Genomic DNA, 13,857 nt, shown 5'->3' with positions numbered 1-13,857 from the left:
ACTTGTATGCCTAATAATCGATCTGTATCCAGTGCACTCTGCTGTTTCTTGACATCACGAGGAACTGCAGGAAAACTGGCATCTTTGATGATGACGACTTCAGGAGGAACCTGAGGTAGACTATCCACTCTGACTGATGACGGTTGTGAACCTTTCATCCTGGTATGTTGCATTCAAGTAATGAACTCTGAGCACCCCATCTTCAATGCAGTGAAATTTGCCTGTGACTTTTTGGTAGTATCCTGCCTTATCAGAAACTCTTTCCCAATATTTTTCCCCTCATTCCCTGAAGCAGTTGAGTGGGTTGCAGATTCATAGACACCAATAGTCCTCAATATCTTACCAAGTAACTATTCAGCGTGAAGCCAGACATTGAATCATTGGGCTGATTCTCCATGAGTGACAAAACCTGTCCTCACCCAATTTCCAGATAGCATTTTGCAGCTCACAGGGAAGCAATCTGAAGTGGTGACTGTGGTCATTCCATGAAGCCCCATCTTGGGCTCAATTACTAAGTTGCAACACCCTGAATGAGATCAAATGTTGTTGTCCAGTTGTATCCAGCATATCTTCTTTTTGAAGCAGCCCAGAGGGTCCAGTATTCAGGTTGAAGGGTAGTGAGGAGAGATTGGGTTAGCAATGGAACTGCTCTCAGACACTCGTTTGGTCTGTTTTCCATTGAAATGAAGGCCAATGTGGCAGCCAAACAGCCAGGATTGTCTGAGAACAGGATGTGCAGAAACAGCAGGAGACTGTGTGCCGGGCTTCTCTCACCATCGCAGTATTTGTGATAAATCGTAAAATAAACAGAAGAACTGAAATGCACAGCATCACTGAAGAACAAAAGACAAAGTTTTGACTGTGTAACCTTGAACGATAACACAACTGTCAGAACCTGCCGTTTGTCTTTACCAATACTGACTGACCCGCAAAGTTTTTCCAGCTTTCTTGTTTTCATCTAAGGTATCGTCATTGGTGGCCTGCCAAGGTTTACATTCTGGCTCAATTCTCTTGTAAATTGATCTGTCTTGTGCTTCTCTTTCCAGTTCTCAACATGATCTCGCATTCTTTTTTTTTAAATCTTTCCAATTAAGGAGCAATTTAGCATGGCCAATCCACCTACCGTGCACATCTTCGGGTTGTGAGGGTGAGACCCACAGACACTGGGAGAATGTGCAAACTTCTCCACGCGGACAGTGACCCTGGGCCGGCGATCGAACCTGCGGCCTCGGCGCCGTGAGGCAGCAGTGCTAATCACTGCACCACCGTGCCTCCCCCAGTCTCCCATTCTTAAAGGGGCCCATAAGCCTAATTTTTTTCCGCTGTCTTTTTCTTCCATCCAATATAAGATATATGGCCCCCACCTTGCCAGTTTGGTGGGATGGACCCTTCTGGCACTCATATAGGACCTTCCAGTTGAGTTACTACAGTGGAAAATCCATTTTGGACTATATTAAGTGCTTTCTGTTCCACACTTCTGCCATATTTACCTCGAGTCAATCTGAACATTGCCTTTTTTATCTGAGGGGCAACAATTGAAGGACTTCAGTATATTTACTTGAATTAAGTCCATTATATTTGTTTCTGTCCGATTGCAAATCCAGATGGACCTGATCAGCGAGCAATACTACTTTTTGAAAGTTACTTTGCTGATCCTGGTTTTGTGTTGACTTAGCTGCACTAATGGAAACAGGTTTCCTAACATTTTGTTTCAGTGACAGCTGTATTCGCTTTTTTGGCAGCCCTTTCAGTTTGCCCACAGTCAATATGCAGTGTACATGCCGCACACTCGGCTAGCTACATAAGTTTTTGATGCAGCTGGGTTGCTGCCATGGATAGAACATGCTTACAAAGTCAGACAGCAAGTAAAAACCTACTAGCCTCATCCTTTAAGGATATTCGGAACAGCACAGCTGTTTTTGCCTGTCACCAATGTACTGCCACCACAATAAATCTTTAATTGCAAAATGTCTATGTAACCCCACAAGTTTGTAGAAAGTAATTGATTCCTGTTTCTGGAAATTTGGATGCAATCGGTGTGAATGCCTATGACACATTTGTTTACCTGAGCTATCTAGCACAAGTTTTCATTTATAATATGAGGGACGAACGGACACCATTTTGGGATAAGTGATCGAATCATTCTTTGGCCACCATTTTGATCTGCCATATACTGCGAGGATTGCTTCACAGTGACACTTTACCCAGCACGGAGGAAGTCTAACCACGTCCCACCACAGTGGTGCAACACATTGGTCCTGCAATTGTAGCATATCATTGCTAATTCCCCAACTCCTTCACTCCATCGGTAGAAGCCTAGGAAGCAATGCCCTCCTTGGAGCAGGCATTTTATTGGGAAGGCACTTGATCCTCACACATCACTTTGCACCGACAACAAAAGCTGCTCATCATTTAGGCAAAGGATCGTCTACGATGTCTTGTTCCATTAAGCAATATGTTGACATGCTTCCCCAAATCAAATATTAAAGTTTTCACGAAAGCTAAATTCCTCAATTGCTTTCATTCAGAACCCTGAAAACCTTCCACATGCTCACTTTCAAGAACCAAAATGGTGTTTAAAAACTCAAAGCAGATAAAAAATTTAACCTTTAATCAACTCAGCTAATTTGAATTGCTTGCCACAAAGGCCTTTGACAAGCACTTCTGTTGTATTCAGCTTGTATATAAAGTTTCATTGAAATATTCTTCGTGTGTCTGTCTTTTCCCTCCTCTCCCTCCCCCCTTTCCACTGCCAAGCCTCTTTCTTTCCATAGTTATCATTTCAGCATTGAACAACCCCTTTGTAATATAGGACACTAATTACAGATTTTTTTGATGCTGCTTTCTCTGGAGAAACAGCAGGCTAATTATCGGTCCCTCTCACTAAGAACGTTGCTTTTGTAAAGCTTCGAGTATCTGGAGTCTCTTGGAGACATCTGCTTGCAATGCTTAAGTTGAAGAGCCTTATGAATTCAACGAGTCTGTTTCTGCACCATGTGAAATTAGAGCTTGATAACTTGCCACGGGAGCAATGAGCCATGCAATGAGCAGTGCAAGATATCCTCCATGTGAACAGATTTTGGGATCATATTTGGATACTTATTTATATTGTAGCAATTAGGCCTGAAGATGTGTACAGATTTTTTAATATACTTTCCATCTGGTCTTCATGTATATAATATTGACATTGTTTGTACCCTTACTGTTTTACTGTACACCACTCAATGTAGCTGTTTTAGTATTAATGTAGCATTCAAAGTTTTTCTTTCAAATGTGTTTGGGGCCATAAAGGTTGTAAATTGCACCTACTCTTTCTTCCATGCCCAGTTTGAAAGGGGGTGAATCTTTCTTGATCAACCTGCTTACAGGTGGCACAGTGGTTAGCACTGCTACCTCACAGCGCCAGGGATCCGGGTTTTATTCTGGCCTTGGGTGACTGTGTGGAGTCCTCACTTTATCCCCATATCTGCGTGGGTTTCCTCCAGGTGCTCTGGTTTCCTCCCACAGTCCAAAGATGTACAGGTCAGGTGGATTGGCCATGCAAAATTGCCCCTTAGTGACATGGGTCACAGAGGTATGGTGGGGGGAGTGGGCCTGGGTAGTGTGCTCTTTCAGAGGGTCAGTCAAACTCGGTGGGCTGAATGACCTCCTTCTGTACTGTAGATCATCTGCTGCCTACTCCCCTTCTCTTCTGCTTAAAGTTGAGGTGGTGGCAGTGTATGTAGGGAGGTGCTCCCTTTGCTGCAGAGCCAGTTTACTTTAGTTCTGCGGCCCTTTCCCTCGTTTTGAGACTGAGGTCCTCTTTTTATGCATTACCCTGCACGTATGCATTTTGATATCAAAGAATAAATGAAAGATGTGTCTTCTCCTTAAATTTTCTCAGATTTCCTCAAGTTTAGAACTAGATTCTTTCAAAAGTCTCTGGAAAGAGGCTTTCATCTTGCTGCCAGGTGTAGCAGTGATATTGTACCTTAAATTTATCCCATCCCCATTCATGTCAATTGGGATTCCATATTATGTAACATCAAGGTTTGAAAATTTGCCACAGGTTTAAATGTTGTCCAGTCCCAAATTGGGATGGAAAATTGCTTCCAAAGTGAACATCAGTTAATCTTGTGACAGTTTCTGTGTGGATGTAAACCTCCCTGTAGCTTACTTGAACAACCTTTAACTTTTGCACAATGGTTCAAACTAACTGGGAATTGAATCTAAAGTGAAACAACTTTATCTCTACTTCTGCAACCAGGTGGACTGTGTATCTGGAGGAAGTCGTACCCCCCACCCCTGTCTATCTACAGCAAATCATTTCTATTTAAAAGGCAGCACCAGCTGTAGTGCAAATTTTTTGTTTCTCTCAAGACATCTTTCTCCCTCCAACACCCAAGCGTTTGTTTTCATTATTTTTGAATACCTTTTATCTATTATTCTTTTGCCAACAGTTTAATTTTTTTTATATGGAGGGGGGGGGGGGGCGGCAGCGGGCATGAACCAGGCCTGCGCTGTCTAAATGCTCGTGGCATTTGAGTTTCTGATCAACCCCATGCATTAATGAATAGATTATTCTCTGAAGTTGCTTAGGCACAGTTAGGCTGAGCAGTCGGTGTTGTTAGAGTGCAATTCTGCAACTCCTAACTGGAGTGGGAAGGGGACATTACTGTTAAAATCTATTTTGCGTGTTGTGATTCCGCATCAGCCTTCATTGTGGTAATGAACTTGTGAATGCCTGTCTGAAATAATCCTGTACTTGGCAAATGTGCATCGTGTTGTTAGATAGTGAAGGTTTCACAAAGGGTCTCTCGTTCACTCCCCACCCCCCACAACCACCCCACTATCCTGGAGCTTGTTAGCCAGGGATTTTGCAGTTAAATGGACTCTGGTTGAGTAGAGAAGAGCTTTGCTACATCTCCAAGTGCTCAGTGTGTGTGCAAAACCCTTGACCTTCTGAGTTGCAAAGAGCAACCTTCTCCTCATGAGATCCATGAGAGCAATGACCCGGTCCCAGCCTGCTGTCAAATCACATTCAAAGGGTTCAAAGAGCTCATCAAAGCTCAGACGCTGTTGGTTTGAAGTGCAAATTTTTTTTACGTTGTATTCAGGCTAACAGCCATGTTGATGTAGCTGGGTCTCCCTGATTGAATGCAAACTATGTCTGGCAATTATTCGACAGGAGTACCAAAACATTAGAGCCCTTCACCAGTCGGCTACATTGCTGACCCATTTACATGCTGCTTTCGTTCTATGTTTGCGCATTACGGAGTGTTGCGGATGGAGGGGAGGATGCAGGAGGCGGGGGTTGCAGCAAGAAAGCAATATCTTGCCTCCTTTTTTCTCTTGATCATTCATTCCCTTGCTCATTTTATTTTTATTTCTTCAGCCTGTTCTCTCATTCTCTTGTTCCATTTAATTGGAACTATGCATTGTTTCGTTGGATATTGCCACAGTTCAGAGATTCACCTTTCTTTGGCATGTAGCATGGACACTAACCTTGCACTTTCTATCCTCTGGACAAAATGGTGGAAAAGAGCAATACTTGGAATCATTTCTGGTATTCCTGAGGTAGTTACAAATTAAAATTCCAAGACTGTTTAAAAGATAAATAAGTACTTGTATTTTTGGGACATAGGAACAGGACTAGACCATTTAACCTCTCGAATCTTTTCCACTATTCAATTAGGGTTGATCTGTGGCCTGATTCTCTAGACTTCCCTTTGCCTCATTTCCCTTTATACTTTCAGTTAGCAAATTGTCAGTCTCCGATTTTCCATTAACAATTGCTCTAGCTGTTTGCAGAACAGAGCTCCAAACTTCTGACACCCTTCGTGTGTAGAAGTGATTCTTAATTTCACTCCTGAACGTTCTGGGCCAAATGTTTAGACTGCTTACAATGCCGCCTATCTTTGTGTCATTGGCAAACTCCAGTTGTGTAGTTATCCATCCCATCAACCAAGTTGTTTATGGGGAAGGCCCCAACACACAGCCTTGCAGGACACCGTCAGTCACATGCTGCCAATTAGAGTACCTACCCATTATCCTTGTTCCCTGTCTCCTGCTGTTCAACCAATTTCCTGACCAGGTCAATAATTTCCGTTCAGTTCCATGGTCTTTAACTTTGGCAGTAATGACGGACTGATTTATACAGTACCTTCCACAATCTCGGCATCCCACAGTGCTTGCTAGCCAATTAAGTACTTTATTTTGAAGGGTAGTCACTACTGTCGGTAACCCAGCAGCCAATCCTGCACGCAGCGAGGTCCCACGAGCAACAAGGAAATAAATCATCTGAACTAGGTGTTTGTTGAAGGATATATGTTGGTTACAAGAAGGCCCAGCTGCTTTGCTAATACAGGATGCCCTCGCTTAAGTTTACCCGCACAATGTTGTTTTGCGCCATTGTTGCTCTCCAATTAGAACACTGCATATATGGATTGCTGCTGTTTTGTGTTCAAGTAGGATGCGCCAGCATCTTCCTGCGTAACTCCTAAAGTGAGCATGTGAGAGCTGGGTCTGTGGTCAGGTGGGGAGTTAAGCATTCTTGTGGGGGGGGGACAGGGCACGGTGGGGTTGTGAGTGTAAGTGGGGAAATGTTGTGTGAAACCATCTTTTTTAGGAACCAATTAACATCGTTAAGGGAGGACTTCATGTACTGGTGCGGCATTTTTATGTCCATCTGTAAGAGCAGATAGGACCTTGATGCAATGTTTAGTCCAAAACAGGTGCAGTACTGACTGAATGCAAAGTTGTTAGAGCGCAGAAGCAGGCCATTCAGTCCATTGTGTCTGTGCCAGCCCTCCGAATGAGCAATTTACCTCATGCCATTTCCTTGCATTTTCCCCACAACCCTGCACATTCTTCCTTTTCACGTAATAGTCAAGTTTCCCTTTGAATACCTCAACTGAACCTGCCTCCACCACACTCTCGTGCAGTGCATTCCAGGCCCTACTGTCAGGTTTCAGAAATTGAAGATTTGCCTTCCAGTTCTATTGCTCAAACTGGCATATTATCGTGTATTGAACTTCCACATTATCGAGAATTAAAATAGTAGCGATGGAATTATTACAAATAAATCTTGGGTAATTTTACAAATACAATTATCCAGAGGAATAGGATTTGGCAATATCAGTCTGCTCTCCATAAAGTTGCTTTGCAAGTCTCTTATTCAGGAGAGAAGGGATGGGAGTTGCTGGCCGTGTTGAAATATACCTTTTCACTTGCATAGTTGAGACAAAAATGACTCATTTTTCACCTTTAGAGGTTTGTTGTTCAAAGATCTTTTCAAGACTTTGTTAATGTTAGCTGCATAAAGTAGCAGTAGGTTGATGCCCATACTTTCTCACCTTAGCTGAGGTCTGTTCTATGTTAGCAGATGAACCGGGTCCAGGACTGCTCTGCATTTATAGGGTTGCATTCACTGATTTCAATCCTAGGTTGCCATCTTGCTGTGTTTGGTGTTGGTCTGTTCTGTTGTTGTAAATAGTTAACCGTTTAAAGGGTTGGCAGCTGAGTACTTGGAAACTGGAGAATATACTGTACCATGGACTATGTGGTTCATTGAAAATGCTTCTGTTCCAAATGTGGGCCATGTAGAAAATACACCCATCTTTACCGGCTGATATTCCTAATTCCCACATACAGGAGAACATCCCACACCAGGTGCTAAATTCTGCCCCGAGAAGCACCTGTCACAAATTCCCCTCAATGTATTTGGGAGGTTTGTGCAGCACTGTTGCTGGTTTGTCCAACAACTATACAGGCATCTCTCTTTTCCTCTCTCTTTTTTCTCTCCCTCTCTCTCTCTCTCTCTCTCTCTCTCTCTCTCTCTACACCCACCTCCTGCCCAGCTGTCCACAATCAAGTCTAGAGTTTTAGGTGTGGCACAGTGGTTAGCACTGCTGCCTCACAGCTCCGAGGACTCGGGTTCAATCCCAGCCCTGGGTCACTGTCCGTGTGGAGTTTGCACATTCTCCCCGTGTCTGCATGGGTCTCACCCCACAACCCACAAAGATGTGCAGGATAGGTGAATTGGCCATGCTAAATTGCCCCTTAATTGGGGAAAAAAATAATTGGATACTCTAAATTTATATTATTAGAAAAGAAGTCTGGAGTTTCGGGATCAGGAACATCACTGGTGCTTCACAGTGGTGGGGTAACTACAAAGTTAGCAGATTAAAACACTTGCAGCCACAACGAATAATGACTGAACCATATCCTTATTGTTTTGTAATGTTTCTCTGCTGCATTATTTTTATTGTCAGTCATTCCATCTTATTCATTCCCAATTTTAACTCTGGGCATATCCACTTCGGCATCATGTCATTTTGTTGATCCATTGGAACCCATGTAAATCCAGTTAGTCGACCAATCCTTCTGGAGTGAAGCTGCCAAATAAACATTGCCTTCTCCAACTTTTGTCATGTGCCTACTGTGGGTCCCTGTGATCGTGCTCCTAGAACTGATAGCATCTGGGACGCTATTGGGATATGGTTTGGTTCCAAATGACCAACCAATCAGATTTTTTTTCTTCCTTCCCATCCCCTCCTCCTCAAAAGGCGAGTAGCGAGTCTAACTCATATTCAGCATTTCAGAATCTGATCCTGCAGATTTCAACCTGATCTACCGTTTCATAACTTTGTTTGGGTAATTGGCTCAAGCATCAGTCAGGAGGTTCAAATTGACCACACTCCTGCTGGGCCTAAATAGGTTTGTGTCTTTCAAGCTGAGTTAGTAGGATGTGGCTTGGATTTTTGAACACTACAAACAAGGTTCGTCTTCCAGAGGGTGCTTTTAATGTTGCCCAAGTTTCTGCACAAGCTCCAGACTTGCCTGGCAGCTTTCAAAAATACGTTCCGATACATATTTCTTCTTAAATTGGCAGGAAAGGCTGATGGGATGGAAAAATGCTCACTAAAGCCAAGGGACGCTCACTGTACAGTAATATCATTGTCAGCCAGTCCTCTTTTGTGGCGTGTAACGGCTGCAGGGGTGGTTCATTCCAGTTTTATTTCAATCTACTTTCCTGAAAAAGTTTCAACCCTGGAAGCTTTACTGAGCAACAATAGAAACGTAAATGTTTTAATTTGTTTTGCACTTCCCTGATTAATCTGACTGCCAGCATGTGCGGATCTGAAGCCTGTTGATTTTGATGATCTGTAGATGCAAGTAATTATTTTTTAACACTGTCTGCTGCACTAAAATCTATCACTGCGTCGAGATGGGAGTGGAGTGGGTGGTGGAGAAATCAGGAGCTGAGTTTTAAAAGCAGGCGCAGTAAACTATTCGGATCTGAGCCTGAAATTCCAATGTGCTAAACAGCTTCCTGTTAACTCTCCTATTTAATTTTTCTGCTCCAATCACAGCATTTAAATGCAAAATCCCAAACCAGGCATAAAACACTTCCCAATTATTTGGTTATTAACGCTTGCCACATTAAAGGCCATCATCTTGCTGCCAGCCTTCACCTGGAGGCAGCTGCACATTTTCAGAGGCGAGGTTTTGTTCAGTGTTTTTTCTCTTGTTTCAGTGCAAGTTGAATCACAGAATGAATAGGCTGTCGGACAAAGATCTGTTAATTGGCACATTTTAAATCTGCACTTTATGGTAATCCTTAATAGACACAACTAGTTTAACAAGAACTGTACTATGTGAATAAAATTTCAGCTGCTCCTGTGCCCAGACATGAACTTTCTCTCATTTTTGGGTGGGAGGGAGACGAGGGGTGCAAGAAAACATCATCCTCATCACCTTTTTGGGCCTTCCTATCATTATCTTTCAGTGTTGTTCTCGTGCGTTCTCTCCTTGCGCTTGCTTGCTCGCCATCCCCAACTTCTCTTTAAGTTTTTGCTGTATTTTTAATTTTCTGGATGTTGTCTTCATTGACAAGACCAATATCTGTTGCCAATCTCTTGCAGCCCTTGAGAATATAGGCGATTCTCCTTGAGCCGCTGCAGTCTAGATGATGAAAGATGTTCAGCCTATGTTGCTAGGTCGGGAGTTCTAGGATTTCTCATTTCAAAATGAGTTTGGACAGTTTTAATGCAGTTCCTAATGCATGTGCGTTCACTGCATAAATTACCCAAAATTTGATCCATTTGGATGGCTGCTGCAGAACTGATGTCGCCCTCGAACTGAAGGGTGTTGCTCTTTGAGGTAGTAGTTAAGGCGTATTGCCAGGGAACCACAGAGGGAGCTTCGCTCTGCATCTAACTAGCTCTGCGCCTACTTCGGAGTACTTGAAAGGCCAGCGTGGCGGCAGCCACTGCCTTACCTTACCCACGAGCGTACCACTGAATTTCTCATTGTGTGATCAGCACAGAAACTCAACAGATACAAATTAATGAAGAATTTGAATGCAGACTGGGTGTCAAGGTTGGGCAATACATCCTTTGGGCAATAAATGGTATGTTATTAACTCCGGCACAGGCCATCTGTTTACTGATGCAGCCCAGTAATCCTCCCATTTATCCTGCCTGCCAAAAAGCATGGAGAACTCACTGTCCAATAGCATAGACATACTGAAAGGTGGCAATGGCTAAACACCTTGGCACAATCACTACGATTAACTAAATAGGAATGGGGGCAGGAGGAGAGGGGTTGCAAACCAAGAATGGTTCAAAATGCTGTTGGAAATCTTAGCAAGAGGCTATAAACAATAGAATTGCGAACAATTCTTTTTCCTCCCCCACCCCCTCCCCGATTTCCTTTTGTCGTTTGTTGTACACATGTAGAAACTATGGTCAGTTGCTTGGGAGCCATTGGAACTTAATATATGAAGAAAACCTAGTGGCAGGTAATGCTGTACCAGTACCAAACCAACTGGGAAATTGAAAGGGCTGTGAAGTGAGCGGAGATCCATCGCCACGAATGTCAACTCATTGTTTCCAGTTGGTTGTGGCCATTTATTAGGTTTGAACAAGTGGAATGTGTATTCAAATTCTCATTCAATGCTTGCTCTAGTTTGCTTTTCAAGGGCCAGTAATGCAGAAGCATGGTCACACCTGTGTTAAACCAACCCCTTGCTGCGAGAGGAAGACCTGTCATCCCCAGCAGCTGTTCAGCTTATTGTCTGTTTGTGGTCATGAGTGTCTGCTGCCTGCTCCTTTTGATGACTTGTGTGTGCAGTTAGTGTGAGTTGGATTTGAGGATGGTGGTGGCTGGGGGGGTGGCGGAGTGGAATACAGATAAATATGTGTGGTGGTTGAACCTCTGAATTCATAGGCTGAACTTTGAGCTTGTGGTCCGCACAGCCTTTGCTCAAGTTTACCACAAGCACCAAGCTTGTGACCAGTGAGATCGCTGCTATCTGTAACACTGCTGGAGCTCAGTTACTGCAGCTGACAGCGGTGCTGTTCCATTGCAACTTGAGGGTAAATGCACATTCTGAAATGGACCTTGTTCAACACTTCCTTGCTTTTTTCTTTGTTTTTCTCCATGCTGTATATCCTCACCATCATGCACTTGCTTGGCAACCTTGTTCCCCTGTAGTTTTTATAATGTCGTTCATACACACAGGCCCAACTTCAGAAGTTGTGTACTGCATCAGACTGTTTTATGTCTTTTTTTTTCATGCCTGCCCTTACTGGTGTTATAGAGGAAACTTTTATCATAACAGCCGGGATCGATTTGAATGCTGCCTCAGAGGGAATGTTACGTTTTGAATAGGGAGGAAGCTAGGTGAAACAGAGCTTTAAAGCCCAGTCCTTTTACTAGTTTTAAAAATGTTCTTTGTCTCTCTTGCCAACTTCACTGAAAAGGAAAATTGTGCACATCACGTGCCTAGATCATCATCAAGCCAACTTGCAGGAAAGGTTCAGAAAAGGGGCCGAATATTGTTTGGACTTTGTTAAAATGTTGCTTCAGAATTGAATGGATAATTGCTCATAGTAAAGGTGAAGTCAATACCTGCACATGAGATTGAACTAGTAACTAGTAGATAGCATGTAGTCACCACTGCAGTTGCAGAGGTTTGCACTGGATCCTGATGATCGTAACCTATCCCTTACACAGTGGCTCAGATTCTGTTGTGTCAAAAGTATTGAAAAGGAAAGAAAAATGGAAAAACGTGATCATATCGGAAAACATTTGACCGACTATGAGTTTGTGCGCTGACTGTTAAACGCTACACTCATTTTATCTAGATTGTGCGAGCAACAATTAGAAGATCATGGCATTGATTAAGAATTGGGAGAACTCCCTGCACCTCCAATAGTGCCATAAGACCATAAGTGGCACAGGGTTGATTCACCTGCCACTGAACTAATAGAACTGACAGCTGGGACCCTGGTTCAACATCATGTCCTAAGGATAGTATCTCCAAAAATGCGGTACTCCCTCAGTATTGTCATGTTTTTTTTTTGTTATAAATTTAGAGTACCCAATTCATTTTTTCCAATTAAGGGACAATTTAGTGTAGTCAATCCACCTACCCTGCACATCTTTGGGTTGTGGGGGTGAAACCCACGCAAACACAGGGAGAATATGCAAACTCCACACTGACAGTGACCCAGGGCCGGGAGCGAATCTGGGACCTCGGTGCCGTGAGGCTGCAGTGCTAACCACTGTGCCACCATGCTGCCCCCCCCCCCCCCCCCCCCCCCCCCTCAGCATTGTCATGAGATATCTGCTCATTGATGCATTTAAATCTTGACTTGGGCTTGAAGCTGCAATTTTCTGACTTGAGACTCAACCAACCAGAGAGAAAATGTGCAAATCCTATAACATATCATATCACACCGCAATCATATATATGTGTTTCTCATGCGTTATTGAAATAGATGTGTGAAAAGGTGGGTAACTAGTAAAGCACAGAAGACTAGGGGGGATCTCCTGAAGTGTGAATTGTCACATTTTGCACGTAAATGTTTCACTGTGGCTGCGTTTGTAGTGTAATATTTCCTGTTAAATTACATAACCTGTCAGTCTCTTAACCTTTTTTGTAAATCCAAACTGCCTAATGGGCCCTTTTATTTGCGTGAGTCTTTGCTCTGGACTTGGATTTCCACCCTCTCTCCACATTGTTTTTCCTTTTTCTGATCAAATTTCTTTACATCTACCAGCTATTGTAGAGAGTGTACAGGCTGCCTTACACTGTGCAGTGCTCAGGGTGTGCCAAGTTGTTTCGTACTTTAAAAAAAAAAAAAAAAATCTGCAAATAAATATTTAATGTATGGTATTTGTTTCTCATTAGAGACCGTCCAAACTCAAGTTGATGGTTTTAGAAAATGCTGTGTGTGCAGTCACTTGCGGTCATCGCTGGTTTCTGCTCGGTAAAGTACTGCTCTTGTATATCTCTTGTACATCTTAACAAATCTAATATTTAGCTGCGACAAAAGAGGACAGTGTTATAAATTTATGAATTTGGATGGGAGAGCAGAGAAAGATTGCTACTGATTGTCGCTATTATGTCTGTTGTTCCTGCAGTGCAGGATTCAAAATGCCTAGTGGCAAAACATCGTGGGAAAATGAATATGGGGCAATCTGAGCAAAAATTCCCTTAAGTAAACAGCATATTGCACTGCAGAGTATATTATACATGTCTGGACATGCTGAGAAAATTCAACTACCCTTGCAGTATAAAGAAAGCTGCTTTATTATGACAGCGTGATGGTTACACATAAGTAGGACATGTTGCATCAACATGGTTTGTGAAGATTAAGTTATCAGTCCAGACCATTTTGTGTTATGATGTCTCCTGTTCGGTACATGCTCAGTAGCTACCTAATGGCTTCTATGTTTAGCCACAAAGAAACAGCACCACAAAAAATATAGAATTAAATAAAAACAAATATGTAAAGAGTCTTTCTGACCGAACTGTTTGCTTTTGTATAAATATTAATCTTGTTGAAATAAATTACATTATGCACT

The 13,857-nt window shown here is 42.8% G+C and overlaps 1 protein-coding gene across 7 annotated transcripts in view; it reads left to right on the top strand.

The window, feature by feature from the left end:
* fam53c (family with sequence similarity 53 member C) overlaps positions 1-13,857 on the top strand; it is a 178,494-nt gene that overhangs the window by 116,753 nt on the left and 47,884 nt on the right. The window contains exon 5 of one of the 7 annotated variants that reach the window (XM_072511968.1): positions 13,181-13,259. The exons of the other annotated variants lie outside the window; for them this stretch is intronic. Coding sequence (XP_072368069.1) covers positions 13,181-13,259 — 79 coding nt within the window. The remainder of the gene's footprint in view (positions 1-13,180; positions 13,260-13,857) is intronic. 7 annotated transcript variants of the gene reach the window in all.

This window comes from Scyliorhinus torazame, chromosome 7, assembly GCF_047496885.1.
Source record: "Scyliorhinus torazame isolate Kashiwa2021f chromosome 7, sScyTor2.1, whole genome shotgun sequence".
Classification (NCBI taxonomy): Eukaryota; Metazoa; Chordata; class Chondrichthyes; order Carcharhiniformes; family Scyliorhinidae; genus Scyliorhinus; species Scyliorhinus torazame.
This window is presented reverse-complemented; position numbering and strand designations above follow the sequence as displayed.